The sequence below is a fragment of the Metopolophium dirhodum genome, chromosome 1 (assembly GCF_019925205.1).
Source record: "Metopolophium dirhodum isolate CAU chromosome 1, ASM1992520v1, whole genome shotgun sequence".
NCBI lineage: Eukaryota > Metazoa > Arthropoda > Insecta > Hemiptera > Aphididae > Metopolophium > Metopolophium dirhodum.
This window is the reverse complement of record NC_083560.1, coordinates 1,854,143-1,872,790: the sequence shown is the minus strand read 5'-3', so window position 1 is coordinate 1,872,790 and position 18,648 is coordinate 1,854,143. Positions and strand designations below refer to the sequence as shown.

The 18,648-nt window shown below is 36.2% G+C and overlaps 2 protein-coding genes and 1 long non-coding RNA gene across 3 annotated transcripts; 2 read left to right on the top strand and 1 right to left on the bottom strand.

Moving 5' to 3' along the window:
• The first annotated feature begins 5,459 nt into the window (after positions 1-5,459).
• On the top strand, positions 5,460-6,473 carry LOC132936861 (uncharacterized). Its single transcript, XM_061003645.1, has 4 exons — positions 5,460-5,596; positions 5,667-5,771; positions 5,828-6,302; positions 6,365-6,473. Exons 1-4 carry the CDS (start codon positions 5,572-5,574, stop codon positions 6,432-6,434), a joined length of 675 nt encoding a protein of 224 aa, XP_060859628.1. The 5' UTR covers positions 5,460-5,571; the 3' UTR covers positions 6,435-6,473.
• Positions 6,474-11,886: 5,413 nt separating this feature from the next.
• LOC132937148 (uncharacterized) lies at positions 11,887-13,134 on the top strand. The gene has a single exon (XM_061003981.1). It carries the CDS (start codon positions 11,887-11,889, stop codon positions 13,132-13,134), a length of 1,248 nt encoding a protein of 415 aa, XP_060859964.1.
• A 122-nt stretch (positions 13,135-13,256) lies between these two features.
• Positions 13,257-13,631, bottom strand: LOC132934269 (uncharacterized). Its single transcript, XR_009663003.1, has 3 exons — positions 13,574-13,631; positions 13,448-13,510; positions 13,257-13,391 (listed from the first exon to the last, which is right to left on the bottom strand). It is a non-coding gene; the product is annotated as an uncharacterized LOC132934269 (long non-coding RNA).
• Between the last annotated feature and the right edge of the window lie 5,017 nt (positions 13,632-18,648).

Genomic DNA, 18,648 nt, shown 5'->3' with positions numbered 1-18,648 from the left:
ATCACATACGTACACGACATTCCCCCCCGCTACCCCGCTCATCATATACCCCCACCACCAATCACGCACTTGTACGATATTCCCCCCGCCACTCTTCCCTATCAATTAACCGCGGAAAATAATTTAAAAATTTTTTTGCCGAACCGGGATTCGAACTCGAACAGGTTGTTTCCCATACGACCACCACACCACTGCGCAACTTAATCGCTTATGATTACAAGGTATATTCTATCTCATTTAACTGGTGTTTACGACAATCGTTCACATACGTACGAGATGTATAATTTCCCCCACCACCACCACAGCCACTATACCTTACAAAGGGCCGCCGCGAACGCGCGCGAGCCCGCCACCGCGTTATCATACCTATGTTATCAGTTATCACATTGACGTTAGCATAATCTTTAAATGTTTTCGCACGCATGCCATTCGAGAATTATTACAAAAATGTTTTCCGTTTGTAAACGTAAACAACTTTAACGAACATGTAGCTTCCTGCATAGCATACAGAAATATAATACACACACACACACACACACACACACGCGATTCCAGTATTCCATAATATAGTATACAAACAAGCCGCCCAGTCCTTTATTCATTCAATTACATATGAACGCTCATACACACACACATACATACATACATACATACATACATACATACTTGCAAAAATATTATATATAATCAAATTCGAATAACATCTCGCTGCAGGTCTACCGTCAACCATGCTAGATAGTAGATATAATAAGAAAATTTAAAAAATGCGAAACTTGTGGGCGTCGCTTGCAGATATGGGTAGGAACGAATGAGTTAAAAAAAATGCACGGTTTTATACCTGTACACTTGCAGCAGAAATAGAATTATTAACGTCTCGAACATTTAACATGATAAGTGAATTGTAGATAAGTAAACGATGTTTATACAGATACTAATAAACGCTTATTTATAACTATTTACCACGCTTTTTTTTTCTCCCCTTACGTATTTACATATTTATAATATTCAGGTATATATATATATATATATATCAACTTGAATACGTTTGTATTAAGCTAAGTACCGAAAATGTCTCGTATTTATTTCAAATGGAACATATCATATGGGAAGTACTCGAGATGAATAACGTGTGTAATACGACCTAAAGTTTTGCTACAGACATACAATATTTCTATTTTCCTAGGACGTGCAATATACATAGCCAAAAATAGTGCTGCACATGAATTAAAGATTTATTTGAAAAACATGGATCCAAACACATCCTGCATACCTGATAGGAAAATGTGCTATACCATACAACTACACACCACTAGTTTGTCGGCTAGAGGTTTGTGATCTTCCTCCGCATTAATATATATATATATATAGTAACAATTAAAAAAAAATAATGTGTGATTTCAACAGTTCGTGGACAATGTTCTACATAGTAATAGAAGTATATTACTAGATACGTATCTATGGAACACTTTACCATACGGATATTAACACACCCGATATATACAACAAACCGACGACCCTGTATTTCATTGTATAACTGAGATCGGTGGTGGCGGCGGCGGCGGCGGCGGCGGCGGCGGCGGCGGCGGCAGGTCTTAGGTAGGGATTTTTTGAATGAATGAATAGTCGCTATTCATTACTCCCCATAGTTGATGATATTTTGTCGTACCATATTAACCTATATCTCTCTCGATCGCTCAGTGTCAATACTACACACGTAATTATCATATAACGTTTTAATTTTTCTTGTTAATTTATTTTAAAATGTTTAAATGCGAGCAATGTTTTTTGAAATTCGTATACAAGTCAAATTTGATCGCTCACCGAAAAACACATCTCGAAATGTTTAAATGTCGACAATGTCCTTCGGAATTCACGGTGAAACGTAGTCTAACTAGACACGAAAAAAATCACAACGCCGAGCGTATCCCATGTATTAGGTGTGGTATTACGTTCAGTTATAAGGCCGGTCTCAATAAACATTTGAAAAATGCTCATGGTATGTATTTTTGTATCCACTTTAAATATTTATTATTATTATTATATTTCAAATGTTTTATCAGGTATAGTACAAATCGCGCCACACGTTTTTGTACCAGACTTACAGCCTGGTCCATCATCCGTTCGTAAAGATTGCGTATCAACTGCACGAGATAAACAAAACGTTCGCTTATCACCCATTCAAGATAACGCGAGGGACGAATTGACGAGTAACGCGAATGAATGCTGGGAGGTTCTAGACGATATCGATCTTTTCGGACAAAATGATCGCTTATCACCAGAACGAGATAACACGATGGACGAATTTTGGAGTAACGTGAATGACGCTGAATGCTTGGAAGTTCTAGACACCGTTGAGAATCTCGGACTTTATGATTCTCAAGGTTAGCATTTTTTTTTTTTATAAGCGTGCTATAAACTAATTAGTTTTTTTTTTTAAAAATAAAAGATTCATACACTACGCTCGTTAATGGCAAACGTGTCTCCAGTGCAAATACAACGTCGGCTGTTAGGCTAAAAAAATTACGTTTAAATCTCGTAAAGTCTTCAGGATTTACACAAATCTCTACATCATCAAATCATACAATTACCTGGTATTACGTGAAAAATACCAACAATATTCAAAACTATATCTACTTTCTTGATTCGATTAAATCCGAACTAATCAATTTACTAAAATCAATTGTGAGTAAAAATCCGATCAAGTTTAATTTAAAGCTTGAGGCGACATATAATATACCGAATGTGGAATATTCATCGGAAAACCGTGCTTTTAAAACATCGGCTAAGGCGATTTTCTGTGATACCGGAGTACAGGAAATTGTGGAAGAGGCATTCGCTAAATTAATGAAAGAGCAAGACGAGTATACAAGCAAGGGTAGTGGTTTCACATTACAATGTATAGATGGTTTAATGTTAGGTGTGTATAAATATAAACCTATAGGCGGCTCATCATACATACAACTACCAGGCGCAATAGAAAATAAAAAAGCTGTGATTAATCCGCAGAACTTAGACTCACAATGCTTCAAATGGGCGATCCTAGCAAAACATGTTACAGGAAATAATAAACATCGTGTTGGTGATAATTATTTTAAACACCAAGAAAAATATAATTTTACAAATCTATCATTTCCAACACCACTAAATCAGATTAAAATTTTTGAAAAAAATAATCCAAACGTCTCTGTCAATGTTTACGGTATCGATAAACAATTTCAACCACCGAAATTTCCGGAATATAAAGTATTTCCACTAAGAGTAGTACATGAAGAAAAACCCGATCACTTCGATCTTTTACTAATTTCAGACCAGGACGATAACACACACTATAGTTACATCTCTAATTTTTCAAGACTCATTAGCACTCTAAAAACCAAACATAATGGGCAGTTAATTTTCTGCAAACGGTGCTTTACATCATTCGATAAACAACAATACAAATATAAATTAAACGGAGTTGCAGGACTTGAACAACATAAATTAATATGTGGGGAACACAAGCCCATACTACCTCAGTTACCTGAACCCGGATCAATACTCGAGTTTACTGCATGGGATAAAACGCAACGTCATCCTATAGTAATTTACGCGGACTTCGAAGCAATTCTAAAGAAAAGTGATGAGAAAATTGGAGAAAAAACAACAGCTTTTCAAGAACACGAGCCCATGAGCTATGGGTTTATGGTTAAAGCAAATGAAGAAATACCAGTGGAACTGCTTGAAAAATTCGGAATTCCGACATCGCCTGTAATTTACCGTGGAAATGAAAATAATAAAGACGTGGCGAGACATTTTATAGATAGTATTGTGAATATAGGTCAAAAAATTGAAAAACTACTCAAAACAAACACCCCTATAATTTTCACTATTGAACAGCGGAGAACACATGAAACATGTAATACTTGTAATTTATGCAAAACCAAATTTTCTCATGAAAATCATAAAGTGGCTGATCATTGTCATTTATCAGGGAAATTTAGACAGTCATTATGCAATACGTGTAATCTTAAACTTCAAACACCTAACTTCGTACCAGTATTTTTTCATAATTTATCAAATTATGATGCACATTTTATTGTCACTCGTCTCGGGTATGATACAAACTCTATCTCGGTAATACCAAACAGCGAAGAAAAATTTATTACGTTTTCAAAATACATTAGCAACTTCTTCACATTAAGATTTATCGACACACTAAGATTTATGGCCTCCAGTTTATCAACACTTTCAAAAAATTTAATTACACCAGGATTTGAAAAGTTTAGAGACAGTGCAAAACATTTTTCTACACAAGATTTACCACTAGTTACTCGTAAGGGGGTATACCCGTATGACTACACAGATGAATGGGATAAGCTTGAAGAAACCAGTTTACCGGCGAAAAAATATTTTTACAGTACATTGGACGAATCACATATAAAACATGAGGATTTTGAGCATGCAAATACAGTTTGGAATCATTTCAACTGTCAAACACTCGGGGAATACTCTGATCTTTATTTAAAAATCGACGTGCTGCTGCTGACTGATGTGTTTGAAAACTTCCGAGATCTCTGTATAAGAACTTACCATCTGGACCCATCATTTTACTACACAGCACCGGGATTTAGTTTTGACTGTATGCTGAAATACACGGGTCAACAACTTGAACTGATTTCGGATTATGATATTTTGTTAATGTTCGAGAAAGGTGAGGCCAGGTTATTTATTAAAAAAAAAAAATAATGTGATAAAATATCTGTTTTTATTATAGGAATTCGTGGCGGCTTGACCCAGGCGAGCATGAGGTATGCAAAGGCGAATAATGAAAAGACACCAGATTATGATCCAACACAACCAAAATCATGGCTTGTTTATCAGGATTATGAGTATAATGTTATATTTAATTTAATATTAAATTTATTATATTACTTAAATTGCAGGTAACAACTTGTACGGTTACGCAATGTCACAATTCATGCCATACGGAGGATTTAAGTGGGTTGAGCCGAAACTAGAGGGGCTAAATGATTTAAACGATAGATCACCAATCGGGCGGATGTATGAGGTCGATATATCATATCCAAAAGAACTTCACGACAAGCATAATGATCTGCCATTCCTACCGAAAAATAGTATTCCACCTGGTTCAAAAGTTAAAAAACTTATGGCGACTTTAGAATCAAAGAAAAACTATGTGATTCATTATCGGAACCTGCAGCAGGCTATAGCCAACGGACTCGTTGTGGAAAAAGTAGCATATTTATTTTATTTATTTTATTTATTGCATATTTTGTTTTATTGTAGGTTCACAGAGTTGTGCAGTTTAATCAGTCGGGCTGGCTTAAAAAATACATAGAATTAAACACTGAGATGCGGAAAAAAGCGAGGAACGACTTTGAAAAGGATTTCTTCAAACTCTTAAACAATGCCGTTTTTGGGAAAACCATGGAATCTTTAAGGAAATGTTTTAAAATGGAGCTTGTTTGTAGTGAAAAACGTTTGCAAAAACTTATAAATCTTACTACATTCAAACACTGTACTACGTATGACGAAACCCTCAACGCTGTCTCATTAGAAAACAAAATTATCATGTTTAACAAGCCAATATATATAGGTAAATATATATATATATAACTAATTTACTATTATCAAACATATTTTAATATTTTTTTAATTTTCACCAGGTTTTGCAGTGTTGGAAATTTCCAAGACCGTCATGTATGATTATCATTATAACGTTATGCAGGCTCATTATAGGGATAAAATTGAGCTCATGTATACTGATACAGGTAAATGTTTTCAAACTATACTAATTTTCATATATTAATTTATATTGTAATTTTAGATTCACTGGTATACTATATTCAAACCGATGATTTTTACAAAGACCTGGAGAATAATTCCAATTTACTCGATCGAATGGATACATCAGACTTACCACAAGATCATCCATGTTACATTGCTGAGCGAAAGAAAATCCCTGGTTTGTTTTCCGATGAAACAAATTCAGAGGTTATGACGCATTTTTGTGGGCTCAGAGCAAAGTCTTATTCATATAAGATCAATGGCAAGGAGAAGATCAGGGCGAAAGGAATCCGCGGGCATGTAGTCAGAAACCATATGAATTTCAACGATCATTATCGCTGTCTGTTTGGTGATACAACTTTGGATGTGATGACGGAGAATGTCTCTATCCGGTCGTTCAATCATCGATTGAAGACTATTAAATCAACCAAATTAACTTATAATAGTTTCGATGACAAGAGGGTTATACTTGAGGATCAAATACATACCTTGGCTCACGGTCACTACTCTATAGAGTGAGTTAGAAATAATTGTATATTTTAATTTATTGTACTTTAAATATTTCTGAATTGTATAGGGACACCAGAACACTAGAGCAAGCAGAAGCCGAATTAATACAACTTCCGGAAGCCGAGATAGACAGATAGTTTTTTTTTTTTTATTTATTATAGATGATTTGTTTTTATATTGTAAAATATCACTGTAGATATTATTATTATTTTTTTTTATTTTGTAAAATATCTCTGTAGATATTATGTGGATATTATATTTATTATTATTATTATTATTGAATTGATTCTAGTTAGGATAGGATAGGATAGTATAGGATAGGATAGGATAGTATAGTATAAAGAAATAACTCATTGATATAAAAAAAAAAATAAATAAATATGATATTTATTTTTACAAATTATTTACAAACCATTTTCTTAGGCTAAATACTTTATAAAATGAACATTGTTTAGGATTGAAATCCATATGAAAAATACAGCATGGTAAAGTTTCTTCATCACATATTTGGTCTAGTGGAGGGCACCCCATGTCGTCAATATTGATGATCCCGATGTGAGGAATATACTCTAAAAGAAGTTGTTTTTTCTGATCGCCTTTAACGTATATGAAACTGAACTTTAGTGAATTCAGTACTCTACCTAGTTCTTCATACTCAACATCCCCATATTCCAAAGATAGTTTGTGATAATTACGCTCCAACCACTTGTTAGTTTTCCGACTCTTGTTATCCTGTATTGATTTTGAATTTTTAAAAATCCAATGTTGAGTGGCCCATGTTTCTACATCTACTATAGACATTTCTTTTATCATGTATTTATTATCCCTCCCGAGAATGCAATGGAAATCAATGATGGCAGTAGACATAATTATTATTTGGACGACAGTACTTCAGGAATTTGTTTCAACTTGTCTGTATTTTCTTTGATATTTTGTAACAATGCTTTGATTTTTATAAGGTGCTCTTGTATATCATCACACGTTAATTGAAGTGTTTCAACTTGTTCTTCTTGTGTTTGAATAGACTTATGATTTTCCTCGAGTAAATTTCCAAATTTATCTAGTCTTATACAATATGATTTGATGGTTTGTTCGAGATTTGTTACAAATTTTCTCGTTTCACCAGCCTGTGAACATCCGAACACGTTCATACCTAGAGCTCGACTGATGCTATTTTCTAATGTCACTCGTATTTATCCAACTATTGTGCGTATTATCAAACCCTAGCCATTTTACGAACATCTGTTTTCCCTTCCTACGGATAATTTTCTCGACTAAATAATCGTTTGGGAGATTGGTCTTTTGAATTTCTTCAGAGTAGAAACAACCTAAAATCGGGTTTCCTGTATAATCTTGTAGTTGATAAGTAGTGGGGGATGTCTTGTTTATTTTGGTTATTTTAAATATTTCTGTGGACCAGCTCGGTAGATAACCTTTTGTAAATACCCCTTTATATATACTGATACGGACGTTATCACCAATGTTAAATTTAATTTTTCCATTAAGAATCGGACGTTGCTTTAATTTTACCGAAGAAGGATTGTTATCAGCCTGTCTGGGTGTCATAGATATTGTTCTGTGTTTTGAATTATTATATTCATTAATCATAGATTGTAAAATAGAAACCCATTCATGTGTTCCTCGTGCAGTGAACTCCCTATACATTTTTTCTTTAATTGATCTGTTAAGACGTTCAACGATACAGGCCTTCGTTGTACTATACGTAGAATATTTATGTATATTGTGTTTCTTCATCAACGCATCGAATGTCGCATTGTAAAATTCTTTACCGTTATCGACCTGTAATAGTTTTGGCGAGCGCTTGAGTAGTATTTTTGACATTGCATTTGAAACTTCTTTAGCCGTTTTCGACTTTAAAGGTATAGCGAAAGAGTATTTCGTGTAACAATCTATGATAGTTAGAAAATATTTATAGCCTTTATTCTTTTTAGAATAAGGTATCATTTCCACCAAGTCTGCCTGCCATAGATCGTTTTTACCATACACATTAACTCTTCGCCTTGTATAATTTTTTCTTGCTGGTTTGTGTAGTTCGTTTGCTATATCGCGTTTAGACATTTGGAATTCGTTTTATTAAACCCGTTTCATACAATTCTTCGTAAATTGAAAGTATTTCATTGGAAAGCCCTGTATTACCGGCAGCTTGTGAGGCTAAAAGAAGTCGTAACCTATCAACCAACTCGTTTGGATCATTCCAATATACTAAATTATGCGCTTGTAATTTCACACCCGAACCCGAGGTGAATAGCTTGCTAATAATTTGCTCATACTTTGTACCACCCTTCCTAATTTTTGTCCCGTCCTGTGTTAAATGTGCCGAAGTATGAATCAGTATTTCTTTATACGTATTTAAGTCATTAGCGGAGTATTGCATTGGATATCTGGAGCACAATAACTCGCTAAGCCCCTGTGTCAGTGGATAAGAGTTTTCTCTCACAACTATTGCACCGTTTTTAAATTGTATTACTTCTGTACCTAATTTGATAATGCCATTAGAATATTTTTTTGGGCCATATACTTTATCTTTTTCTTGGTCTTCTAATTTACGAAAATTTGTAAACCGGTTGTCGGATGCGTTGGAAACCATATCATTATCGACTTTGGAAGTCTGTAATTTGTTCAGAGGTTCGATTATTGGCTGAAGTGTTTGTGATACAAAAGATTGAATATCAGCTTTTCCATGTTTTAATGCAATATACTTACGTTTAATATTTTCTTTAGCTTTAATCAATTCTCCGAGTACCTCACCTTTAGACGACATATTTGTGAATGAAGTGTCTTATAAAAAAACAATAGTTTATATAACAACGAATGTATCAAATCCGTGACGATAGCGACCATTGTCACGTTCACTGTCTTTGTTTATGACAATAAATTCAAATCCTCCTTTACACCAACATGAAGTACAAAAGTTTTTAAACTCGGGATATGACACATCACCAGAGCAATGTTCGTTGTAAACATGCTTTAGGTTTGTCTCGTCTTGTTTAAATAAAACAATAAAATTTGCGTTATCACGTAAAAGTTGTTTAGGTACTTTTGAATAACTCTGAGCCAAATAGAAAACATCTACTAAATTATGGCGGCCTCTGGAAAAGTAAGTCCTTGCAATCTTCTGGTTTTCAGTAATAATATCATCGAAAATAAACACAGAGTTTGGTAAAGCTTTTTCAGGTTCGATAACTTGCTCGTTTTCGTAGAACGTGAATAATTGTATTCCATTAATACCTGATAAAATATCACTCAATAATTTATACTTTGGTTGATCCAATGTTTTTGAATATATGTATACGTTGTGAAATCGTATACCATTTATATGTGTTAATAATGTGAATATTAAATTAGTTTTCCCACAGCCTGAAGGGCCCATGATAAGCGCTCTAATCGTATTAGGTAGAAGCACACCATGTCTTTGTTTTTTATACGAAGTAGGTGGGTCCACGTTTTCAACTGTGAGTTGTATATCTTGTTTAATGAATTTCATTTTTTAAATAAATATCCCTGTAACACTAAGAGCGTAATCAGTACACGATGTCACTCGCTCGAAGAAAGACCAAGAATAAAGGTGCTGGTCTTATAAACACGCTTATAAATAAATTACCATTAGAGCTTCACGTACCTGGTGAGAGTAAATACACGTATATTAACGTGGTAATAGTAATAATAAAAATAATATTTCTTTATAGGTTATCAATATTGTGGACCTGGCACAAATTTGAAAAAACGATTAGCTCGCGGAGATAAAGGGGTAAATCCTTTAGACACTGCGTGTAGAGAACACGATATTGCATACGATCTTAGTAACTCTATCACAGATCGCAACGAGGCCGATTATATATTAGAGCAACGAGCCTGGGATAGGTTCAAGTCTAAAGATTCGAGTTTAAAAGAAAAGGCTGTAGCTTGGGGCGTGACTACCGCCATGAAAGTGAAACGTAAAATCGGGGCTGGATGTGGGTTTAAAGCAGCCATCAGAGCAGCTAAAAACGTAATAAAGAAAAATATCGGTGAAAAAAACCTGATGAAATTAAGTAAAAAGTGTATAACCGTCGCACGAAAAACATTCAAAAATAAAAAGACTAAAGTTCCAAGGGTTATATCAATACCAAAAAAGGGTGGAGTGTTGCCGTTAATCCCGATTTTCGCCGGTTTATCAGCACTAGGAGCACTGAGTGGCGGTGTTGCCAACGTTGTCAAGGTTGCGAATGAATTTAAAAGAAATACGCAATCTCATTTGGGCGGCGGATTATACATCGCGCCGTATAAAGGTAACTCGTATAAAATCGGATCAAGTCTATATCTTGCACCATATAAAAGTGGAGGGGATTTGAAAACGAAAAAAACTAGAAAAACTAAAAAAAATAAAAAAAACTAATAACTACGTTACCCAGAAGAGCGCTGTACGATTTCGAACTTATAAAATTTGCACGTTTGAATAAAATACCTCATTTCATCGGCGTGTTTACTCGAGATAGGTTACCCGTACGTCGTAAACGAGTAGAATCAGCGATTGTTAACTTGGATACGGAAAACGGTACAGGTACTCACTGGGTAGCGTATAGAAAAATCGGAAATCAAGTTGAATATTATGACAGTTTTGGAAATTTACCACCTCCATTAGAAGTACAACGATATTTTCACGGATGTGACATAAATTTCAATTACAGCAGAGAGCAGAAATATAATACTACAAACTGTGGACACTTGTGTTTAAAATTTTTATCATGTATACGATAACGTTAAACGGGAACTCGAGTGAATTGTCATGCGACATTTTTCCACCGCTAGAAGTAGAAAGCACAGCACAAATATGTCTTTTGAGTCTACAGACAAATAATTCGATACCGAACATTGAACCCGGTTGCAATACTATCGGTTTCCGTAATATGATTGGACAAAGAGAGGAAGTTATTATACCCACAGGCTCGTATGAGTTTGAAAATTTAGAGACTGTTATAAAAAAAAATATGCCCGATTATATCGACTGGTTTGAATTAAAAGCAGACAATACCACATTAAAGTGTATAGTCTCGTGTAGTCATGACGTAGACTTATCAGTCGAGAATAGTATAGCGAAGTTATTGGGTTTTAGAAATTATTTATACACTTCTGGTATTAATCATGAATCTGAAAGTACAGTTAAGATAATGAAAATCAATAGTATAAAAGTAGAGTGCAACTTGATTACTGGTTCATTCTGTGATGGAGCACCGAGCCAGATCATACATGAACTTTATCCAACTGTCCCACCAGGTTATAAAATCATCGAAGTACCTAGACATCTAGTTTTTTATGCTCTCAATACGACTTCAATATCTAGAGTATACATCGTGTTAAAAGATCAGAACGATTGTCTAATAAATCTGCGCGGTGAACCAATTACGATTCGATTACAAATAACGAGTGGAAATGGCATTAAAGTTTAATATAAAAAGATCTACAATCAAAAAACCAGTTAGTTTACCGACTGTCGTGAAGAAGTCAACATCTAGACCGAAAAAAGGCGAGATCAAGCTCACGAAAAATAATTTAAATTTTCTACGTTCGTTGCAAGTATAAAAAATAATTATGGACGACTCGTATTTAGACGTTGGGGTCGATTATGTCGATGAGTGTAAAATAACACAAAAGCATTATCATTCGTTCACTCCATACTCAAACATGTCTTTATCGAATAACGATGAAATTAGGATAAGTGTTTTAAATATGGATGCATACACTCTACCATGCGAAAGCTATATTTATATAGAGGGGAGAGTAAATAAACCGTCCGATGCAGTGGGAGATGTACGTTTTTCAAATAATGGATTGGCATTTTTATTCTCCGAAATGCGCTATGAAATAAACGGAATAGAAATTCAAAAATTAAAAACACCTGGAGTTGCATCTTGCTTGAAAGCATATTGTTCGTATACTCCAAACGATTTGAATACGTTGGAGAACGCTGCTTGGGACTCGGCGATGGATGGTGAAGATAATAAAAACTTTATGAGCAACAATGTATTTACCGGGTGTATCCCTCTAAAACATTTATTCGGATTTTGTGAAGACTATAAAAAAATATTACTTAATTGTAATCAACAGCTGATTTTAAATCGCGCATCTACCGACCTGGATGCGATACACGTTGTTGGCGAGGGCGCAACCGAAGCAGTCTCAAAAAATAGAAAAATTACAATTGAACTTACTAGGGTGGTGTGGAAAATGCCTATTATCAGAGTTAGTGATAAAGAAAAATTAAGGTTGATAAAAGTGGTAGATTCGTGTAAAACACTATCATGTGCGTTCAGAACCTGGGATCTCTGCGAATATCCTATTCTCCCTAGAAATACCTCACATTCGTGGACGGTAAAGTCCAGCAACTTGTTAGAAAAACCGAGGTTTGTGTTATTCGGATTACAAACAGATCGAAAAAAAAATATTGAAATAGACGCTGGACGCTTTGATCACTGTCAACTAAAAAATCTTAAGGTTCACTTAAATTCTGAAGTGTATCCATATGAAGACTTTCGTGCTGATTTTAAAAATAATACAACTAGTATACTGTATAAGGCCTATGCAGACTTTCAAAAATCATATTATGAGAAAGAGTATAGTGAACCTTTATTGTCAAAACATATTTTTCAAAACTATTCACCAATCATCGTTGTTGATTTATCGTGTCAAAACGATAATGTGAAGTCGTCAACCGTAGACCTACGTATTGAATTTGAAACTGATACCGTTATTCCGGAAAAAACTACAGCGTATTGCTTAATATTACATGACCAGATTATAAATTATAGCCCGTTTAGTGGCGAAGTTAGAAAATTGTAAAAATGTATATAATTTTTTTTTTTTCCTCTTATGTAAAATATTGTAACCTTATGCTAAATATATATATATATATTGTAACCTTATCATTATTAATAAATAAAAAAAACTTGTTTTTAAATATCACGCTTGTTTTTATTTTACACAATAAGAAAAATAATAATACAGAAAAATTAATTATATTGTGGTCCAAATGGCCCATCGTTTTCCGAACGTCCTTCCTGAATGTTTTCGAGGTGGCTCTCTTGTGCTGGATTTCCCTGTAATTTTTTTTTTAATTAAAATATGTTATGTCGGATTTAAAAATGATTATTACCTGCGGATATGAACTGAAGTACGATTGTGGTGAAAAAGCTATGGAACACTCGTCATTGTATCCCTGTAAATAAAAAATATTTTATTAACATAACATAATATAAGCTAAAAGGAAAATTGCTAGTACCTCATATTTTTTTATTTTCTCCATCCATTTTTGAACGATCGAATCAGTTGCATATAATTTTAGTTGATTTGTGAAAATGTAGTCGTTCTCGCCAATAACATGTATTGAAAGATAATTATTATCGATGTTCCTCACATGAGTTCTCATATCAGTCTTAGAATTTTCTAACGCTACGTTTGATTTTAAGAATGAAGCGATTAGATCAATTTGATGTATTACAATCGGTTTAATTATAATAGATTTTCTATTGATAATCTCAAAAATGGTGTATTCTAAATCTTGTAAGGTCAAAAGATCCGTTCGATTTAACAGAACACGACATCCGTCTTGAATTTTTGATTCTAAAACAAGTGTGTTCTCCGAGTGATATGTCATAATAGACATTGAAATTACGTCGTTATCCAAAAATAAATTTCGTTTGTATTTTTCTGGACGATCGAGTATGAATGATAGAATGTTCCCCATAAGTCTGAATATACTTTGTAGAAAATCGATAGGAATATTTACATACCGCGAAGATGTTATAATATGAATCACGGTTTTGAATTCATCGGTAGGATCTATCCCAATGTTTAAAAATTTACGAGCTGTGAAGTCGATGGTTAGATTACTGCAATCGATGAGCTTGGGTGGTGGTGACGGTGGAGTATATTTAAAAGTTTTCTTGTAAATATCTGCCATATTTTCGATTGGACCAGCCATTTTAATTTTAAACACTGAAAAATAATTATGATTTAAACGTTGAATACGAGACGAGCACACGGGCGGAGTAGACACTCGGAGCGATGTAGACACTTGGAATGATGAAGAGCGACTGATTTTATGAAGTGTAACTGTGTTCTTAGACGATTATATTAAATATTAATTGGTGGGGGGACATCGAATAGTCCCTACAGAGTTATCGTGGTAATGCATGCAGCTACAGGTCTGTTAACGCTGATGATGTTTACAAAGGAATGTGCCTTTATGTGTGTGTGTGTGTGTATTATATTTCTGTATGCTATGCAGGAAGCTACATGTTCGTTAAAGTTGTTTACGTTTACAAACGGTAAACATTTTTGTAATAATTCTCGAATGCCATGCGTGCGAAAACATTTAAAGATTATGCTAACGTCAATGTGATAACTGATAACATAGATATGATAACGCGGTGGCGGGCTCGCGGCGGCCCTTTGTAAGGTGTAGCGTTGGTGGTGTTGGTGGTGGTGGTGGTGGGGGGAAATTATAGAATGTTTATTGTTAGAAATATCAGTGGAATATTATATGTAAACTATATTATAATATATGTATGTATGTGTGTTTGTACGTAAGTGCGTATGTAGGTATTTATAGATGTGATAACTGAAAACATAGGTATGATAACGCGGTGGCGGGCTCGCGCGCGTTCGCGGCGGCCCTTTGTAAGGTATAGTGGCTGTGGTGGTGGTGGGGGAAATTATACATCTCGTACGTATGTGAACGATTGTCGTAAACACCAGTTAAATGAGATAGAATATACCTTGTAATCATAAGCGATTAAGTTGCGCAGTGGTGTGGTGGTCGTATGGGAAACAACCTGTTCGAGTTCGAATCCCGGTTCGGCAAAAAAATTTTTAAATTATTTTCCGCGGTTAATTGATAGGGAAGAGTGGCGGGGGGAATATCGTACAAGTGCGTGATTGGTGGTGGGGGTATATGATGAGCGGGGTAGCGGGGGGGAATGTCGTGTACGTATGTGATATGGGTTGAGCAGAGGTGTATAGATGTATATGGGTTGAGCAACGGGCTTCGCGGGATGTGCCATCAGGTATAGGGATGTGCTAGCAGGATGCAGTTCCAGAACTCTCTTTTTTATCCTACTGGTGGCCATGCATTTAACATATAAATTTGGAAAGCTAAAAAAATTCTCCATAAGTCGTTCATTGTTCATAAGTGTACACGGCTTTCAAAGACTTAGTAATATGCGTCAGACCAGGCCAGGGGACCGTTTTTTTGTAGTGCCGCGGTACAGGCAATCGTATCGTTTATCATTTTTCCGACCGTGTTCCGGGAGGTGGCGACGCATATAACCTATATATTCGGGAAGCCAGGAGAAATCTCCATAAGTCGTTCATAGTTTAAAAGTGTACTCGGCTTTCGGTGATATATTAATATGCGTCAGACCAGGCCAGGGGAACGTTTTTTCGTAGATCCACGGTACAGGCAAACGTATGGTTTATCATTTTTCCGACCGTGTTCCGGAAGGTGGCCACGCAGTTAACATATAAATTTGGAAAGCTAAAAAAATTCTCCATAAGTCGTTCATTGTTCATAAGTGTACACGGCTTTCAAAGACTTAGTAATATGCGTCAGACCAGGCCAGGGGACCGTTTTTTCGTAGATCCGCGGTACAGGAAAACGTATCGTTTATCATTTTTCCGACCGTGTTCCGGAAGGTGGCCACGCATATAACCTATATATTCGGAAAGCCAGGAAAATTCTCCATAAGTAATTCATAGTTCAGAAGTCTACACGGTTTTCGGGTATATAGTATTATACCTCTGACCAGCCCAGTGGACCGTTTTTTTGTAGAGCCGCGGTACAGGCAATAGTATCGTTTATCATTTTTCCGATTAAGCTCCGGAAGGTGGCGACGCATATAACCTATATATTCGGGAAGCTAGGAAAAATCTCCATAAGTCGTTTATAGTTTAAAAGTGTACTCGGCTTTTGGTGATATATTAATATGCGTCAGACCAGGGCAGGGGAACGTTTTTTTGTAGAGCCGCGGTACAGGCAAACGTATCGTTTATCATTTTTCCGCCCGTGTTCCGGAAGGTGGCGACACATTAAACATAAATATTCAGAAAGCTAAGAAAATTCTCCATAAGTCGTTCAAAGTTTAGAAGTGTACACGGCTTTCGGGGACATAGTAATATGCCTCAAACCAGGCCAGGGGACCGTCTTTTGGTAGATCCTCTTGTACAGGCAACCGTGCCATTTATCATTTTTCCGACCGTGTTCCGGAAGGTGGCAACACACCAACCATATATGTATTCGGAAAGCTAAGAAGATTCTCCATAAGTCGTTCAAAGTTCAGAAGTGTACACGGCTTTTGAGGACTTAGTAATATGCGTCAGACCAGGCCAGCGGACCGTTTTTTTGTAGAGCCGTGGTACAGGCAATCGTATCGTTTATCATTTTTCCGACCGTGTTCCGGAAGTTGGCCATGCATTTAACATATAAATTTGGAAAGCTAAAAAAATTCTCCATAAGTTGTTCATTGTTCATAAGTGTACACGGATTTCAAAGACTTAGTAATATGCGTCAGGCCAGGCCAGCGGACCGTTTTTTTGTAGAGCCGTGGTACAGGCAATCGTATCGTTTATCATTTTTCCGATCGTGTTCCGGAAAGTGACGACGCATATAACTTATATATTCGGGAAGCCAGGGGAAATCTCCATAAGTCGTTCATAGTTTAAAAGTGTACTCGGCTTTCGGTGATATATTAATATGCGTCAGACCAGGCCAGGGGACCGTTTTTTCGTAGATCCGCGGTACAGGCAATCGTATCGTTTATCATTTTTCCGACCGTGTTCCGGAAGGTGGCCACGCATTTAACATATAAATTTGGAAAGCTAAAAAAATTCTCCATAAGTCGTTCATTGTTCATAAGTGTACACGGCTTTCAAAGACTTAGTAATATGCGTCAGACCAGGCCAGGGGACCGTTTTTTTGTAGTGCCGTGGTACAGGCAATCGTATCGTTTATCATTTTTCCGATCATGTTCCGGAAGGTGGCGACGCATATAACTTATATATTCGGGAAGCCAGGGGAAATCTCCATAAGTCGTTCATAGTTTAAAAGTGTACTCGGCTTTCGGTGATATATTAATATGCGTCAGACCAGGCCAGGGGACCGTTTTTTCGTAGAGCCGCGGTACAGGCAATCGTATCGTTTATCATTTTTCCGACCGTGTTCCGGAAGGTGGCGACGCATATAACCTATATATTCGGGAAGCCAGGAGAAATCTCCATAAGTCGTTCATAGTTTAAAAGTGTTCTCGGCTTTCGGTGATATATTAATATGCGTCAGACCAGGCCAGGGGAACGTTTTTTCGTAGATCCGCGGTACAGGCAAACGTATGGTTTATCATTTTTCCGACCGTGTTCCGGAAGGTGGCCATGCATTTAACATATAAATTTGGAAAGCTAAAAAAATTCTCCATAAGTCGTTCATTGTTCATAAGTGTACACGGCTTTCAAAGACTTAGTAATATGCGTCAGACCAGGCCAGGGGACCGTTTTTTTGTAGTGCCGCGGTACAGGCAATCGTATCGTTTATCATTTTTCCGACCGTGTTCCGGGAGGTGGCGACGCATATAACCTATATATTCGGGAAGCCAGGAGAAATCTCCATAAGTCGTTCATAGTTTAAAAGTGTACTCGGCTTTCGGTGATATATTAATATGCGTCAGACCAGGCCAGGGGAACGTTTTTTCGTAGATCCACGGTACAGGCAAACGTATGGTTTATCATTTTTCCGACCGTGTTCCGGAAGGTGGCCACGCAGTTAACATATAAATTTGAAAAGCTAAAAAAATTCTCCATAAGTCGTTCATTGTTCATAAGTGTACACGGCTTTCAAAGACTTAGTAATATGCGTCAGACCAGGCCAGGGGACCGTTTTTTCGTAGATCCGCGGTACAGGAAAACGTATCGTTTATCATTTTTCCGACCGTGTTCCGGAAGGTGGCCACGCATATAACCTATATATTCGGAAAGCCAGGAAAATTCTCCATAAGTCGTTCTTAGTTCAGAAGTGTACACGGCTTTCGAGGACTTAGTAATATGCGTCAGACCAGGCCAGTGGACCGTTTTTTCGTAGATCCGCGGTACAGGCAATCGTATCGTTTATCATTTTTCCGACCGTGTTCCGGAAGGTGGCAACACACCAACCATATATATTTGGGAAGCTAAGAAAATTCTCCATAAGTAATTCATAGTTCAGAAGTCTACACGGTTTTCGGGTATATAGTATTATACCTCTGACCAGCCCAGTGGACCGTTTTTTTTGTAGAGCCGCGGTACAGGCAATAGTATCGTTTATCATTTTTC